Source organism: Streptopelia decaocto (assembly GCF_964273445.1).
Source record: "Streptopelia decaocto genome assembly, chromosome: 2".
Lineage (NCBI taxonomy): Eukaryota > Metazoa > Chordata > Aves > Columbiformes > Columbidae > Streptopelia > Streptopelia decaocto.
In genome coordinates, this window is record NC_138655.1 from 89,755,127 (window position 1) to 89,773,046 (window position 17,920).

The window sequence follows — 17,920 nt, forward strand, 5'->3', positions numbered from 1 at the left end:
TTAGGAACTGTGATTAAATGCTCACCTCCAGAAGGCAGTCACAGAGTTCTTAGATCTTAGCCATCTCCATTTCATACATAGGCCTATCCTTTGTCAATGGTGCTGTTGTTGTCACTCAATGACCCTCCTTTTCACCACTTAGATTAAGCTTCGTCTTGAAGATCTCAAGAAGTAGTTTAAAGACAGATCAGTTGTAACCTTCTCATAGACTCGTTAGGAAATTAGGAAAGTATGAAAAGCATGAAAGTTTTTAGATGTTTTATCTGTACATATCATGTCCATCTAGCAGTCCAGAACTAGAATTTCAGTTATCCAGAAGCACGTTGACCTGGGAGACATGATGTACTTGTCATAGAGAATGGGCAGGTTAACCAAGTCTGAGAAATAAATCTCCAGCTCTTTCTACGTAAATCATCCAAAGCCCACAAATGAATCAATATTTTCTGAATGGGTACCTGGTGGACAATGGTCCAAAACTTATCAAAGTAGAATCTTGATGAGTTTCTTGGCTTTCCAGAAACATTTTTGAAAGACTTTGTGGGGGAAAAAAAAAAAAAAAAAAAAGAAAAAGGAGAGAGAAAGAGAATGGTAACTTGATCAAAAATTAGTTGAGTCAGTGGGTTGATTGATTACACAACTGTGACAAACTCTGCTTTGATTTGTGCTGTTCTATGGCAGAGTATGGCTTCCTGATGTGTTATGGAATAAGAAACACTGAGCATAAGAAATGCCTCAATATGATAGAAAGGGTGGTAAGGCACTCCTGTCCTGGCACTGGTTTTGTCCCATCTTCAGCCCTTTTGAGAACAGACACACCATCTTGCAGAATTTGCTCCTGAAGGAGTAATTAATCGCCTTTGCGCAACTATGCTTTCAATTCATCAAGTTAATGGTTTGCTGCATGGCACCTTATTTGCTTAATTTCCTGTGAAGCACCCTTAGATGAGGTGACAAGAACAAGGTCCATGGTGTAACCAACACTGAACTTAGAAGAAGCTGTTGTCTGTTGGCCCACCATACCAAGGAGGATCTGGTGGGGCTTTCGTGACATCATAAACAGGTCAGTTGGGACCAAAGTCAAACACATGCCTTTGGCAATGAACATTGAGGGCTGCTTAACTCATAGAATCGTTTTGGTTGGAAGAGACCCTTAAGACCTTTAAGAGTCCAACCATAAACTCAATCTAGCATTGAACCATGTCCCTAAGAGCCTCGTCGATACATCTTTCAAACATCTCCAGGGACGGTGACTCACCACTTCCCTGGGCAGCCTGTTCCAATGCCTGACAACCCTTTCTGTGAATAAATGTTTCCTAATATCCCACCATCTGAACCTCCCCTGGCGGAACTCGAGGCCATTTCCTCTCATCCTATCACTTGCTACTTGGGAGAAGAGACCAACACCCTCCATGCTACAACCTCCTTTCAGGTAGTTGTAGACAGTGATAAGGTCTCCCCTCAGCCTCCTTTTCTCCAGGCTAAACAGCCCCTCATCAGACTTGTGCTCCAGACTCCTCACTGGCCTTGTCGCCCTCCCGTGTGGATTTGTCCACGTCCTTCACGCTCTTATGGCAAAGCCATGCAGCCAACTAAGTTGGGACGGAAAAAGAACGTATGCAGTCGGGGAACAATGTTGCTTATACAAATGCTGGTGCTAGAGTCGGGCGAGGGACCGGGCACCGGTCGGCGCCCGTGGGGGAGCGGGGCTGCGGGTGCCCGTGGGGTCCGGACAAGGCGCGGGGGGGGCTCAGGGAAGAGACGAGGGCCCCGCACGTGCGTGGGCCCCGTGTCCCACCTCCCCCCCTCCACGCTCGCCTCTCCGAACTCCGCGGCCGTCCCGCGTCCCCCCCGCTCCCCCGAACCCCCGGGCGCGGCCCCTCCCGCCCCCCGTGCACCGCCTGGCTCAGCTGAGCAGACAATGGGAGATCAAAGCGGGGGGCGGGGGGGGGGGGAGGATGGTGCCGGGGGCGGCTGGAGCCGAGGCGGAGCGGCTGCGTGTGGGGAATCTCTCTGCGCTCGATTAGTGTTCCTGGGGAGGGAGCGAGCGAGCCGGGGACGGAGGGGTGGGGGTGCGGGGCGCCGCCGCCGCCGTGCGTGTGTGCGAGTGAGTGTGTGAGTGCGTGTGAGTGTGTGTGTGTGTGAGTGTGTGTGCGCCGGCGAGTGTGTGCGTGCGTGCGTGCGCGCCGGCCTGCCGGGGTGTGCGAGAGGCAGCGCGAGGGCGAGGGAGTTGCGCAGCTGCCGTGCGCGCAGCCCCGCCGCCGCCGCCGCCACCAGCAGCAGCACCTCACTGGCATTTAGCGAGCGGAGCTGCTAGTTGCGCTGGAGAGAGACGCGCAGGGAGGAGGAGGAAGAAGAAGAAGAAGAAGAGGAGGAGGAGGAGAACAAGAAGAAGGAGGAGGAGGAGGGGAAGAGGAGGAGGGAGAGGGAGGAGGAGGAGAAGAAGAAGAAAAAAAAAAGAAGAAGAAGAAGAAGACGAGGAGGGAGAAGAAGAGGAGGCCACACGGACACCAACTGAAACAAAGTATTTCCAAACCAGCACCCAACTCCACCTTGTGAGGCTCCCCAGCATGGCTTCCGAGGAACTCTACGAGGTAACAGCCCCCGAGCGCCGGCCCTGCCCCCGGCCCCGTCTGCCACCCCACCCCACCCGCCTTTTTGTTGCTCTCGGGAGAGCCGGCGATCTTGTCACCCACACTTGCTGCGGCTGCCCCTTCCCGCTGGGCCCAGCGCCTGCGTGTGTGTCCCCCCTCCCAACCTGGCCCCCCGCCCCCCCTTCCCTCCCCAGTTTTGCTGGAGGAGGACGGAAATGTGACTGAAAGGAGGAGACGGCAAAGTGTTACCCGTGGCCTGCGCTTCTCTCCCCCCCCCCGCCCCACGTTCACACAACACTTTGACTCCAGAAGGAGAAGGGGGGGTGGGTGCTGGATGGTGGGGGCAGCGCTGACAGCCGCGACTTGCTCCGGGAGTGAGGACGCCGAAGTGCGATCCCGGCGGTGTGCAAAAATGTGTGCAAAGCCGAGTTATTGCATGTGTCCGGAGGGGGGGGGAGGGCAGAGGGGCTTTCCTCCTGGATTTGTGTCTGAACCAAAGTCCTGTGCTACCATCCTGTGCCTTGGCCATGCAGCAAGCTGCGGTGATGCAAAATATTAAAATTTAAACTCCTCGGCTCTTCGTGCTGTGACGATATGGTTAATGTTGTGAAGGAAGCCCAAAAGATTCAAAGTTAAGGCTCTGACATGCCATCGTTCACTTGTCACTCGGGTGGTGGTCAAAGGGTGTGCTGAAGGGAGAGGAAGGTTTTGGGGTGAAGAAGGGAATGAGGTGACAGCCTAACTTTGAATTTCCTGTCTTATGATTGGCAATATCACATCCTTGCCCTTAATTGAAAAGCATTATGGTTCTCTTGGATTTAACTTCCTTGTTGTTATTTTTACAAGAAGTCATCCCTGGAAGTGAAAAGCTGTTGTTGTTTTGGAGCCATTCTTGTCTTTTGGGTAGAGAAGTGGCGACCCATAACCAAAAATGCTTTTATCTCATAGTTAATGTGCATCCAGGCAGTGTTCTATTAAAAAATATTCATATCCAGAGGGTGGAAGGCTAAGGTCAAAGGGAGACAGACAGTCGTCAGGACACTTGACAGAAGATGTCTTACTGTTCTGTTGGTGCATGTGTGTCTCCTGTTAATGGAGTTACGTCTGTGCTGCCATGGGTGAACAGATGCATAGAAGCCAGTGAAAGGTGCCATGGGTGGGCTTATGTTTTAAGCAAGTTGACTGGAGAGTGGAGGTGCTGAACTGATAGTCTAGAAGACTGAAGGCCTGTATTCCCAAGACAGATAAATCATTGTTAATTGCTTTGGCAAGTTTCCCCATCCTCATAATGTGGCTTAAGCCAATCTTGAAGGGATCATCCCTGGAAGGAAGAGAGAAATTTAGGGGCCACGCTGCATGTGAATGGATTGCCAAAACCTTGCTTTGACTTTGGTAAAATTTCTGTTGGGTTTGCAGAGTTGGGCCCATAGACTCTGCTGTGACCGATACTTGCTCTTTGTGTGTCGCTGTATTTGATCAAAGATGGACAATGGGATGTCAGTTTCGATAGGCATAAAAAATGACCAGAAAAATTCTATTTGCTGGACATTGGACTGAGGTTAAGAGTGACCACTGCTCTTTACTCTTCTTGGTTTTCTTAAGTTGTGTTTGAAATGTTGACTTGTGCAAAAGGGTTGGTTGTCTGTTGAGCATGACCATCCTCACTGAGCAGGTGGTGTGTGATGTCCGTTGGTCAAAAGCCTCTTTCACAAAAAGCCTGAAGTGATAAACTATTTTTTAACTTAAAAAATCAGACACATCCTTTAATTGTGTAAGTGTAAAGTGCTTGAGAAGCCAAAATTGTTAATGCTTTTAGACTTGGAAGTGGTCAAGCTGTCTCATTTGCTTTTTTTTTTTTTTTTTCCTAAATTTCTGCTCATTTTTGACAAGTTATGTCTTTTAATGAAATTTATAGCCATGCCTAAAAAATCGTAAAGTAATACATTATTTATACATAGTGAACACTAATTTTGGAAATATGTAACTGTAAGTTGACCTGATATGTTGAGTATTAGGTAGTTTAAACTCTTCTGTGAACTGTCTGTGTTGTTGGCTGGGGGTCTACTTTTGTCTCATGAATTTATTTTTATTTTTTAATTAATATCATACAATATTATTTGAATCTGTCATTGAAATCCATTGCCATTATACCTCCATTCTTCCTTCTGAATCTTGATCTTGTTTTTTGATCAAAATAGTGTATAATCTATGTGAGATTGTTAGATTAAGTATGGATGCCAGCTACTCCTGTTGATATGTGTCATGCTTCTTCCAAAATACAAATTATAAATCCTCTTAAAAACAATAAAAATGAAGGTAAGTGGGTTTTTTTGTTTGTTTGGGTTTTTTGTTGTTGTTGTGCTGTGGGTTTTTTTTGGGGGGGATGTTGTTGGTTTGGGTTTTTTTCGTTTTGTTTTTTGTTTTTTTTTTTGCTGTTGTTGTTGGTTGGTTGGGTTTTTTTGTTTGTTTGTTTGTTTTTTTTTGTTTGTTTTTTTTTCTCTGGATATCATCTCTGGAGAGTGGGATCCAAATTGTAGGCCAGTGATTTGGAAGACTGAAGCCTTGAAATACACTGATGGGATGGAAGGATGACTTTCTTGGGTTGCTGTATATGCTGTGTGTCATTTGTTCCCAAGCATTTTAGAGGCTGTGGTAATGATTACCTGCTTCAGCTTTTTTTTTTTTTTTTTTTGAGGGGGTAGAAGATCTGAAGAAAAATATGAAACTTTTATTGAAAAAAATTGAAGGCAATCTTTTTTCTAGATGGAAAATGAAACAAGTAGTAATGCTGGCATTGTCTGGGGGTGAGGCGAATAACATAGTTTTTCTGTTTGTAAGTTTGGTTCCTCAAGTAACAACATGTTAGTGAGATGGACAGACATGGAGAAACTGGTGAACATAAAGGAAAACATAAGAAAAGGTGCCGTCAGTTTGTGTAGTTGGGTTTTTTTAGCTTGTTATTCCCCAAATTTGTTTAAATAGGGTGTTGACATCCTACAGCATTTTTTTTTCGTAGATGCCTGGTGCCATCTGTGTTACTGTGGATTTTGGAAAGTCCTTTGTACACTGGGCAAACAGTACGGCTACTTTCTTTTACACTGTGACAAGGTTGCTTTGCTTTACTGCCTGAATCCCACCCATTGCAAGATTGTTGCTTATTGTCATCACCTTCACTGGTGTAATTAGAAGCAGGGTGCCCACCTCATTGAGGAGGTTCGTTTGGAAGCAAACTATGTTTGCTCTCTTTGCAGTCAAATCACTCGACCTCCTCTGGCAGACCCTTGCAGTGATGTCTGGGATTGAAGTCATCCTGTATTGTGGTTTGGGATGACAGATTTGTTTGATGAAATGTGGAAGTGATCCCCTAAAAGGTACTTGCCAGGACAACTGTGCATTAGCCAGCAGGTCAGAATGGTCTAGCAAATCGTAGTTGGTGGACAAATACTAAAGCTGTGCGGAGTGTGGAAGAGTGTCTTTCTTATAAAATTTAATAACTTTTTTTTTTTTTAAACTAAGTGTGGTAGAAATAAATTGAAGTTCTCTGCCTCTTGGAAATTGTATTTAATCAAGCAACCAAGTGTTTCCACCTTTCATCTGAGAATTACTGGTGCAGCTGATGGTATACATGGCCCACTGGATCCACTGTATTTTGGCTTGGGCTGTGATTGCTACTCATATCAAAACATTTTTACTGGCTTTTACCGAGAAGTAAGCAAAAGAGTGTGAACTTTGCGAGAGCACCTGTGCATCGGTGTCGTGTCTTTACTTTGTATTTCACTTTGACATTGCTCGTAAACTCAGTGTTTTGAGGTGACTTAATCAATTTCAATTAAAATATTACAGGTTAACATACTTAAAGTCCTGTAGTTCAAAATCATACACTTTTCTGTTTTATACTATGGAAAATGTCTTCTTTTTTTTTTTTTTTTTTTCCCATTCTTCAAGTGTCTTGTAAAATACGTATGCGCTTTTTTCATCCCTATGCCTGGTATTCTCAAGGTGATACTTCGCTTCTTATAGTGATTCAGTATTTTTCATTTTATTTTTAGAACTAAAGTCTCTGACATTAAATTATACAGATACAGTAAAATTACAAACTGAAACTAATTTCAGAAGTACCTGGATGAAATTCTATGGCCTTGCTATACATTGTTTGATCACCTAATAAGTAAGACCCGAAGACATGTATCCCACGAGAATTTAAACTTTGTGTATACAGTAGTGGCCACAAGTAAAAAAAGTGATCTTGTGGGCTCTTCTTCATTTACTGTGCTAGTTTTTAAATGACAGAGTAGAGAAAGTTGACAGAGAAATGCTGTAATTTAGTTCAAAATTTGATACTGCATTGGAATAACCCACTTAAAACCAAAGTTTGTCTCACCACCCTAGAAACACTGCGGCGATCAGATCTTCATCATGTTTTGTGTGTGTTTACTGAAAGGTTTAAACATTTGTTTTGCTGAAGTTAAATGAAATGGTAAATCTTTTATCTATTGGTACACAGTTTGGAGTTTGTTATAATTTCTTACAGCTATTTGATGAAAAATTGCTGTTAACAAATTAGAATTGCCTGTTTGGGCAACAGCCATTTTTTCTCCTTTGAAATGGGTGGGTTTTATTCAACCTGTTGTGCAGGAAGTCCAAAATAATTTGGGATCTATGTTCTGCTGCTTGTTTCTGATGTGCTGATTCCTAAATCTTGGTTAAACATCACTGATACTTCTTCATAAAGGAGGTTTTACAGTTGTTGAGCCGTAATGCCTGAATCTTTGCTATTTTGACAAGTGGTGCAAATGTTCTTGCTTGTTTCAGAAGAGGTAAAAGACTAAGACTTGCTTGACTAACCCAAACAAGACTAGGAATTTCCATCAGACTTGTGTTGCTTCCACCCCTTAGGAACTGTACATCTGACTTCAAATGGAGTTAAGGGTTAGCTGTTCCATCCGTCCCCCTTTGGTGACTTTCACTTCTTTAAACCAGACAGAAAATGCAAGAGCATGCAGGGATGGAGCCACCACGTTTAGTGCGAGAAACCTGGCTCTTTTCCATGCCTCTTGCTATACTGCGTATCACCAGCTTGAGCTATGTGTCGTCTCCTGTCCCAGAGCTCTAGGCAGAATTGCGGAGGCCTGGTACCCTGTCAGGGAAATGCTGGAGCCCCGGGGCTTCCTCCAGCGTGCCCTGCCCTCCACAGTGCGGCTGGCCTAGCAGGGTTCCAGGGGCTCCTCCCAGAGTTCAAACGCTCGTGGCCAAAGGAGTGAAGTTGTGCCTTGGTCCTACATAGGATCACAACAGTTCACGAATAAGCAGATGTTTTAGTAGCTTTTATGCACAAAACCCTTTTGTACATACATGTATATGTCATAGGTATATTAAGCAAATGTTTTGTTTTTTTTTTTTTTTCTATGAAACTTGCTTTGAATTGACCATGTCCATGAGGGAAAAAAGGATGGGACGGAGAGGAAACTGGAGAGGGGGAGAGATGCCCTGTCTACAAAGCACATGAGACTGATAATTCTTACCTTCAGAGTCTCTGTCTTTCACAGCAGACTGCAATTTAATTTCTTGAGGTTTTTTTGGTCAAAGATTGGCTAATGTGGTGCCAGTCACATTTAGAGTTATGGAATAATTACTTCCAACTTGCAAGGCTGTACTATTGCAGAAGGTTCTTCCACTCTGCTGATATTCAGTACCTCTTGAATGAGGATGAATTATTGGACACAAAGGACTTAATGAAACACACCACAATCCCTTGTTCCTCAGGAAGGCTGGTGTAGCTGGAACAGTGTCAGCGATGCTGTGTCCCTCTTTGACTTCTCCTTAGGTGAAGCTTCATTTCTGCTGCAGCGTGTTTGACCTGTGCCAAAGCGATGGGAAAAATAAGTTACTATCAGTTACGGTTCCGTCTCTTTCTGACAAAAACTCCACATTTGCAAAAAGTGTATTTGACAGAAAGTTTTGACAACAAGAATGACTTCTTAAATATGCGATAACTGGATGTGCGGGTCTGTTGGATATAGCTGATATGCAGGTCTATGATGCCACTCTTGCTCTTCTGTAGTAAACTCAAAATCTGGCATTACTGGGCAGTGTATTATTTTGGGGTATCTGTTGGAAGCACAAGCTCCACAGCCTGTATTTGCAAGGTGAAAATGGATGCACAAGTCTCTCCCTGTTAACACATTCTGCCTAAGAGGTCTTGGATGGCTGGATGGCATATGATCACCTTATTTGTCAATAAATGCGGAGTTGTTTGGGTTTTTGTTTATCTGTGAGTAAACCCAGTAATTTTCATATTAAATGTAACGTGCTTTGTCTGACAGAATAGTTAGTCCAGAAAATATCTTAAAAATGGAAGTTCTGTATTTTTCATTATAAAATGTATTCTCCAAAGCCATAGTATCTTTCTAAGAAAAGCTTTTATATTTCTAATTTTTGATGGGCTTTTGATATTTACACACAATAATTTTATGTTCTTTGAAATTATTTCTTTGAACTTCTCTCCATATTACTTAGAGGAAAAAAAAATGGCATGTTACTGTTTCAGTACACTGTAAGGGCAAGAATATTTACTGTTTTCATAAACATCCTCACAAGATTTACACATGTCCCTTAATGGTGACCTGCTGTAGATGTTTTTCAAGGAATCTATGAATATGTGTGATACATAGAATGGATATGGATAAAAAACATTTTTCAACCACAGATTTGCACTTTTAAATTTTTTTGAAGCCACTTCGGTAGCATCAAATGCAAAATAAAGCAACTCCTTACTAAATATCTTCTAATTCTATATTTTTGATTAAATGACAAAATGAAGTAACTACTGCAACAGTTTTGTTGTTTTAGTGATTCTTTAGTGAGGGTTCACGTTTTATAATCACACTGCATTAAAAAAATTAGTACAGTTTTGAGCAAACCTTCATTCTTGGCCATGTTACATCTGATGATTTGTTTGTTTCATTTTTTTATGTGCGGAAAGATAAGGTATGTGTTTTAAGTGGCCTAACCACATTTGTAGTTGTGCCTCTCCAACTCTCCTGCCCCCACAGTTTCTGAGTTTCACAGCTTTTAAGTAAATTAAGTCTTAACATTCAATCTTTGCTGATTGTCATAGCAGCATCTGAAAAATCAAAACCATGGGATTTTTTTAGTATCCTGGATGAACAGGGAAGGAAGGAGATGTACTTTTTTCTTTTTCTTTCTTTCAAAAGTGACTTTGTGATTTTCCTTTTGCAAAGACATTTAAACACCTCTCTAAGCATCTTCACTTCCTGTAAAACACTGTGTTATGGAAATTTGCTTGGTTTAGAGAATAATAAATTTGCTTTAATTTTAAGATGCCACAGTATAAAGCAAGTTATGGGAAGTATGTTGTGATGTATTTATCACAGAAAAATGTCAGATGTGTGTTTTTTAAATATGTATGTAGGGGAACCATAGAGGTACATTCTGAAGAGTGTTGAAATGAATTTACCTTATACTCCAAAATACCTTCCTGACACTGTGATGTGTTGAACGTTGCATTCAGAGGATATTCAGAAGCATATAGTTTTTTAAGTTCTTTCCATAAAATACAGTTCTTCAATGAAATTTCATCTATATATTGATAATATTTTTGTTACCAGTAACATTGTAGGTATTTGAAGGGTATAAAACGATTCAAAGTAGCTTTGGGAAAGTTAGCTGGATTATAGTTTGGCTAGTTGATAAATCATGTTCGTTTGTTATGGTTTGATTTCAGCACATGATTTTCCCCTGTTATATGTAGAAACTATAGCTTGTGTCAGCACAGTGCGACTCTTCCATCATATTTTAGTGGCTAGATCACTTACAAGGTTAAAACTAAGAGACCTGGGTTTCTGTCTCTAAGAAATAATGAGACTGTAAGACTATTTAAGTACTTACACAAAATATCCATCTAGTTCAGCATCCTCATTCCTATCACGAGTCTGTAATATCTTACTGTAGAGGGAAAAATGGGAAAGATGGCACAGTGATAATCACTGGGACCTTCAGTGGCTGGTTTTGTTGGGACCAAGGTATATTTCAGCCTTACTTATAAAATGTCAGCAACGTGACCTGAGCTCCCCAGATGTTCAGATGACACAAAATTGGGGGGAGCTGTTGACACTCTCGAGGGCAGAGAGGCCCTGCAGAGCGATCTGGATAAATTGAAGAATTGGTCAGTCACCAACTGCATGAAGTTCAACAAGGGCAAGTGCTGGATTTTGCACCTGGGACATGGCAACCCAGGCTGTACATACAGACTGGGGGACGAGATACTGGAAAGCAGCTCTGCAGAGAGGGATCTGGGGGTTCTGGTGGATGGCAAGTTGAACACGAGCCAACAGTGTGCCCTGGCAGCCAAGAGGGCCACCCGTGTCCTGGGGTGCACCAAGCACAGCATTGCCAGCCAGGCGAGGGAGGCGATTGTCCCACTCTGCTCTGCACTGGTGTGGCCTCACCTGGAGCACTGGGTGCAGTTCTGGTGCCACAGGATAAAAAGGATATAAAGCTACTGGACAGTGTCCAGAAGAGGCTACTAAAGTTGGTGAAGGGTTTGGAGGGGAAGCCATATGAGGAGTGGCTAAAGTCACTTGGTTTGTTCAGCCTGGAGAAGAGGAGACTGAGGGGAGACCTCGTCGCAGCTAGAGCTTCCTCACAAGGGAGGAGGAAGGACAGGCGTCAGTCTCTTCTCTCTGGTGACCAATGACAGAACCTGAGGGAATGGCAGGAAGATGTGCCAGGGGAGGTTTAGGTTGGACATTAGGAAAAGGTTCTTCCCCCAGAGGGTGGTGGAGCACTGGAACAGGCTCCCCAGGGAGGTGTCACGGCCCCAAGCCTGACAGTGTTCAGGAAGAGACTGGACAACTCCCTCAGACACATGTTGTGAACTGTGGGGTTGTCCTGTGCAGGGACAGGAGTCAATGATCCTTGTGGGTCCCTTCCAACTCAGGACATTCTGTGACTGTATGATTCAGATCCCACCTTAGTTCCCTGTGCACATCTGCCAGAGGGTCACAGCTGCAGGCTCAGGCAAAGGTGGGCACATCTGGGGGCAGGGTGGTGATGTGTGTTTCTGTTGATACTCGCAGAGCACGGTGTCAGCAGGAGTGTGGTATGATTGCCAGGTCGCTCACTTGTGTTAGCAGAATTGTGCATCAGGCTAAACTTTCATCATTTCTCTTCAGAGATTGTTTCTAAACACTCACTAGGGTCTTGTTCAAATGGTATACTTCAAGGCATTTGTAGAAGTCTTCTCTGAGTCATATAACCACACTGTTTCTAAACACAATAAAGTATTAATTTTAACTTTAATTTTCAGAACACCAACTCTGAATAAAATCTAAAGTTGTCAGCAGTGTTCACTCTAGATATCTGCAAAGTCTTTGGTAGAAACTTCATATGCTTAAGGCCTGTATCCCAAAATAAGGTCTAGCTAAGTACTTTGTGTGAGTAAGGTCCTGGTCTAGAAAACTTAAGAGAGAGGAATATGGCAACAGAATAAAACAAATTATAATATCAAATTCTATTAATTAATCTCATTATTTGAATTTAATACTGGTTCGTGAGTCTAAGTATAAACCATAGTAGATCGTACTGGAGTATAATCTTTCTAAAATTAGGAAGATTGATGGAAAACTTTTCCTTAAAGAGAAAAAAATCTGAGTTTTTTTTTTTTTTTGCTATGTAGGCTTTTTGCCATACTGTAACTCTATACTGTAACTCTTAGGTGACCCCTCATGTTTTCAAGGCTGGCACATTTTTTTTTCTAGCTTGTTTGGGACACAGATAAGGAGCAAACTTGATCTTTGATTAATAGTGCTTTCTAAGAACAAAGAAACAGAAAGAAAGTAGGAGCAATGATGTTTACATCAGCTTGAGAATCTTGAACTTTTGCTCTTAGTGTACTTTTCTGTGGAACTAGATCATAAATATAGTTATTTTTTGTTGAGTGAGCATTTCCAGCTAAATTATTTCTAATGCTTCCTGAAGTGACACCTTAGAATCTCTTCCCCTGGAAGACCAAGGTGTCTGTAGGAACAGCTCACCACTGTGCTTTGCAGCTGAAGGAAAAACTACATGTCCAAACATTCCCAAGGGCAATGGAAGTTTTAAATTAGTGCAGTTTTAGAGGAGTCAATCAATTTTCACTTATGATACAGTAAGGTCAGAAGTTTCAAAGTTAAAATTTAAACTGTTGGTGCACACCAGGTGTTTTATAGTGTACATACCTAGCTAGGGAAGATTAAAGCCCAGCTTTCAAATTGTTTTCAAAGTTGTTCTTTTCTTTGTCTGGTTCATATGCTCCATGTTATGGAATTTGTTTTGGTTTGAATATACAAAGAGAGGGTATGTGTTGAGTGGGAGAGTAAAGGACACTTGATCTCTATTTCATTTTAATTTAGAATAAGCATCCATAAGACAATGTAATCCAGAAGTCTAGGGTAAGCTTATTATCATATGACTTTTGAGAGGCATGATTTCCATAAAATTAACATTGGAAAAAGCCTTATTTTTACTTAGGTCACCAAGGAATGATGATCAATAACAATAAAGATTTTTTTTTTTTCCAAGATGCTGATGGCAAATAAGGTAGCATCCTATTTCAAAAGATCCGTCAGTGCTTCAGGTTCTATTTCACTCATGTTAAAGGCAGCTCTTTTGTATCAGGGCAGCTCCTTAATTGATTTGTTCTTCCTCTCTCCCACATTGTAGTCACCAGATCTCCTGAGAGTTGTGCTTATTTAGTTAAAATGCCCAAGAATAAAATATTAGATTCTGAATGAGAAGATGGAAATTGTTGTATTTAAGGGTGCTTCTTTGAGATGTAACATTGTAGGAGTGTTAAAACATAGAAGCCAGTGCATCAAGCAGTTGTTGATTTGACAGCTTATGTCCATGACAACAGAACCCCAATAGATTACTACTTCACAAATCTTTAAAACCACACAAAGATAGGGTCTTGTTCTTTTTTTCATCAGCAGGATACAGGTGTCATAATTGTATGCAAATCATGCCATGCTTCTCTACTTTCTTATCAGTAAAGTTTTAATAGCAGGGATGTTTGTCTTGTATTGGATTTTTTTTTTTTTTTTATATTTATTGAGATAAATCATTAAAACACCTTATCTTTAAAACCAATTCCTTACAAGGATCAATTTCAATTTTAAGTTCAGTTTTGCCCTGAAACTAGTGCAATGCAGAACAAGCATATTGAATAAGATGGTATTTTGGAGGTTATCTCTGCTGCCATTAGTGGCAACACATGAATTTAGTGAGGAGATAGAATGAGTACTAGGATGTCGTATGGTTTCTGCGCCCACGAATGTTAAGTCTTGATCCACCCCTAGTGAGAGATGGAGCTTTACTGTTATTAATTTATACCTATTGCTATGTTTTTTATTTTCTTCCATTTATCCGGATTAAAATGTTTGTTATGCTCTAGTTGGATATCCCTTGGATACTAATGAAAAGCAATGAATGATGGACAGCTGTCAGTTAAGTTACAGTTAAAATAGTGTGGCATAAACTTTTTTTTCAGTGCAAGTCAAGATCTGAGTTAATAATTCTTTACTGGTATTGGTCTGTAAAATGGGAAGTTTGTCTTTATTGTTGTATTTTATTTCAATATATTCAATATTAATTGAATTATTCAATATTAAAGTCCTTACTCAAGTAATTACAACCTAGTTTATTCTGAAGAATTTAATCCTCTGTGCTTGAACATATATATCTCTAATCGAAGTTATTAAATGTAACAAAACTGATTCCTTGCATGCACACAAAATAATTTGCTTTATTATGACATTCTTATTGTCAAGTAAAAATAATGTCCTTTGGGTTTTTTGTTTGTTCATGATGGACATCTTCATAAACAATGGGAATTAATAAGAGTCATTATTCTCATATGTATATATGTATATGTATATTATTATTATTTCCATTAGTAAAAAAATGCTTTATTTGTCTCTTTTAAACTTTTCTTCTGTACACTGGTTTATATATATGAAGCTTGAGCTAAGATGTGAATAGAAGTGATTAATTTTGGGGAGGTGACTTTATATCTTTATATACTAAATAAAGTCTTAAAGTATACTGAGACAGTGAATTGTGAGAAGAGGAAGAAGAAAGTAATGATTGGACAGTGGAACCATGCGATAAAGGGTAAAGGGGCCCAAGATAGCTGGGTGGCATTCAGGGATTGCTTCTTCCACGCGCAGGATCAGAGCATCCCCACACGTAGGAAGTCAAGGAAGGGAGCCAGGAGGCCTGCGTGGTTGAATAGGGATCTGTTGGGTATGCTCAAGCAGAAGAGGAGAGTTTACAGGTCATGGAAGCAGGGGCTGGCCACTTGGGAGGAATATAAGGCTGCTGTTAGAGGATGTAGGAAGGCAGCTAGGATAGCCAAGGCCTCCTTAGAATTACAGCTGGCGAGAGGGGTCAAGGACAGCAAAAAGAACTTTTTCAAATACATAGCAGATAAAACTAATACCAGAGGCAATGTAGGCCCACTGATGAATGGGGTGGGTACCCTGGTGGCAGAAGATACAGAGAAGGCAGAATTACTGAATGCTTTCTTTGTCTCTGTCTACTCTGCCGGAGGCTGTCCTGGGGAGCCCTGTACCCCTGAGACCCCGGATGAAGCCAGGTCAATGGAAGAGTTTGCTTTAGTTGATGAGGACTGGGTTAGGGAGCAATTAAATAGTCTGGACATCCATAAATCCATGGGTCCAGATGGGATGCATCTGCAGGTGCTGAGGGAGCTGGCTGAAGTTATTGCTGGACCGCTCTCCATCATCTTTGCCAAGTCTTGGAAAATGGGAGAGGTGCCCGAGGATTGGAGGAAAGCAAATGTCACTCCAGTCTTCAAAAAGGGCAAGAAGGAGGACCCGGGTAATTATAGACCGGTCAGCCTCACCTCTGTCCCTGGGAAAGTAATGGAACAGCTTGTCCTTGGTGCCATCTCAAGGCATATCAAGGATAAGAGGGTTATTAGGGGCAGTCAGCATGGCTTTACCAAGGGTAAGTCATGCTTGACCAACCTCATAGCCTTTTATGAGAATGTAACAAGGTGGATGGATGATGGCAGAGCGGCGGATGTGGTCTACCTTGACTTCAGTAAAGCCTTTGACACAGTCTCCCACAGCATCCTCACAGCTAAGTTGAGGAGGTGTGGTCTAGACAATAGAGTAGTGAGGTGGGTTGCAAACTGGCTTAGGGAGAGAAGCCAGAGAGTGGTAGTCAATGGTGCGGAGTCTAGTTGGAGGCCAGTATCTAGTGGAGTGCCTCAGGGGTCAGTGCTGGGGCCAGTATTATTCAATATATTCATTAACGATTTGGACGAGGGAATTGAGTGTACTATCAGCAAGTTTGCTGATGACACTAAGCTGGGAGGAGTGGCTGACACGCCGGAGGGCTGTGCTGCCATCCAGCGGGACCTGGACAGGCTGGAGAGTTGGGCGGGGAATAACCTAATGAAATTTAACAAGGGAAAGTGTAGAGTCCTGCATCTGGGCAGGAACAACCCCAGGTTCCAGTATAGGTTGGGAAATTACATATTAGAGAGCAGTGTAGGGGAAAGGGACCTGGGGGTCCTGGTGGACAACAGGATGACCATGAGCCAGCACTGTGCCCTTGTGGCCAGGAAGGCCAATGGCATCCTGGGGTGTATTAGAAGGGGGGTGGTTAGTAGATCTAGAGAGGTCCTCCTTCCCCTCTACTCCACCCTGGTGAGACCACATCTGGAATATTGTGTCCAGTTCTGGGCCCCTCAGTTCAAGAAGGACAGGGAACTGCTGGAGAGCGTCCAGCGTAGGGCAACAAAGATGATTAAGGGAGTGGAGCATCTCCCTTATGAAGAAAGGCTGAGGGAGCTGGGTCTCTTTAGTTTGGAGAAGAGGAGACTGAGGGGTGACCTTATTAATGTTTATAAATATATAAAGGGTGAGTGTCATGAGGATGGAGCCAGGCTCTTCTCGGTGGCAAACAATGATAGGACAAGGGGTAATGGGACCAAGCTGGAACACAAGAGGTTCCACTTAAATTTGAGAAAAAATTTCTTCTCAGTGAGGGTGACGGAACACTGGAACAGGCTGCCCAGGGGGGTTGTGGAGTCTCCTTCTCTGGAGACATTCAAGACCCGCCTGGACATGTTCCTGTGCGACCTCACCTAGACGTTCCTGCTCCAGCAGGGGGATTGGACTAGATGATCTTTTGAGGTCCCTTCCAATCCCAAACATACTATGATACTGTGATAATTTTATACTCTGCTTTTCTGTAATTGAATGCTCCATTTTCATTAATTTGTCCCTTTTGTCAAATGTTTGAGCTCTACCTTCCAAGTGTCTTACCAATACTTGCATCTCTTGTTTTCAGTCAAATACAAGAAAAATCTTTTTCCATCCAATCTGTTCAGAAAAGGACACTTTCAGTGTGGAATCAGTTGTCTATTGACTGTGAAGTAGGATTGATTTTTATTTTTCTGAGTAAGAAACTGGCATGTAGTTATGTAGTGGAAGAAAGGCATATCCTTCTAGAACTTGCCTGTCTTTTGTAGAAAGATGGATACGCAGGGGTTGGTGGGAGAAAATGGAGGACCTCATCATTAGGACACCCAAATCCTGTCTTAAAAAATGTAATTCTCTCTTTCCTCTATCATAGTTAGTCTAGGATTGAGCATATCACTCAGACCGAATATTTTAGAGATGGTTGCTAATCATGTGCTCATCTCCCTGACAAAGTTTGAATTGTTGAACGAATGCACAAGCAGGATAAAACCTTTTTTTTTTTTTTTTCCCATCCAAGTAAATATTGTCAGAACATCTTAAAATTAAGTAAAGCAGGCTAATTGGATCTTACAAAGAGAAGCTATGCTACAAGCACAAGCCACAGACAAACCTGTCTCCCTTTTATGTTGGTTTTGGTGTGTTTTCTTTGGTTTTGTGGGGCTAACTGCAGAGGTATTAAACTACCATGCAGTGTTGTCTTCAATCTCTTCTGTAATCAGTGATGAGAATCATCCACAAGGCCATTCAGACCATCTAAGTGAAATTCCTCTAGAAGGTCATCAGAATTGCAACTTCATCCCCTTCCTCTACAAAGAGGTATAGAAAGGCTACTCAGGTTAATTTAGTCAGTTCAGTTAAATATACTTAAATGTGACCTCCTTAGTACCGAGGTAGTTTTTCCCTTTTCTACTGTCTTCTGAACCCAATGCAGAATAATACCCAACTTTTCATTCATTACAGGCCTTCCCTTGGGACTGTAAACTGTGTTAGTAGGTGAATGTTGTTAAGGGATTGTGCTGTTGAAGTATAAAGTGT

General features: G+C 42.2%; 1 protein-coding gene across 1 annotated transcript in view; it reads left to right on the forward strand.

The window, feature by feature from the left end:
* Positions 1-2,049: 2,049 nt before the first annotated feature.
* Positions 2,050-17,920, forward strand: part of CDYL (chromodomain Y like) — a 110,729-nt gene continuing 94,858 nt past the window's right edge. Inside the window, exon 1 of the mRNA XM_082044547.1 lies at positions 2,050-2,591. Coding sequence (XP_081900673.1) covers positions 2,568-2,591 — 24 coding nt within the window. The 5' untranslated portion in view covers positions 2,050-2,567. The remainder of the gene's footprint in view (positions 2,592-17,920) is intronic.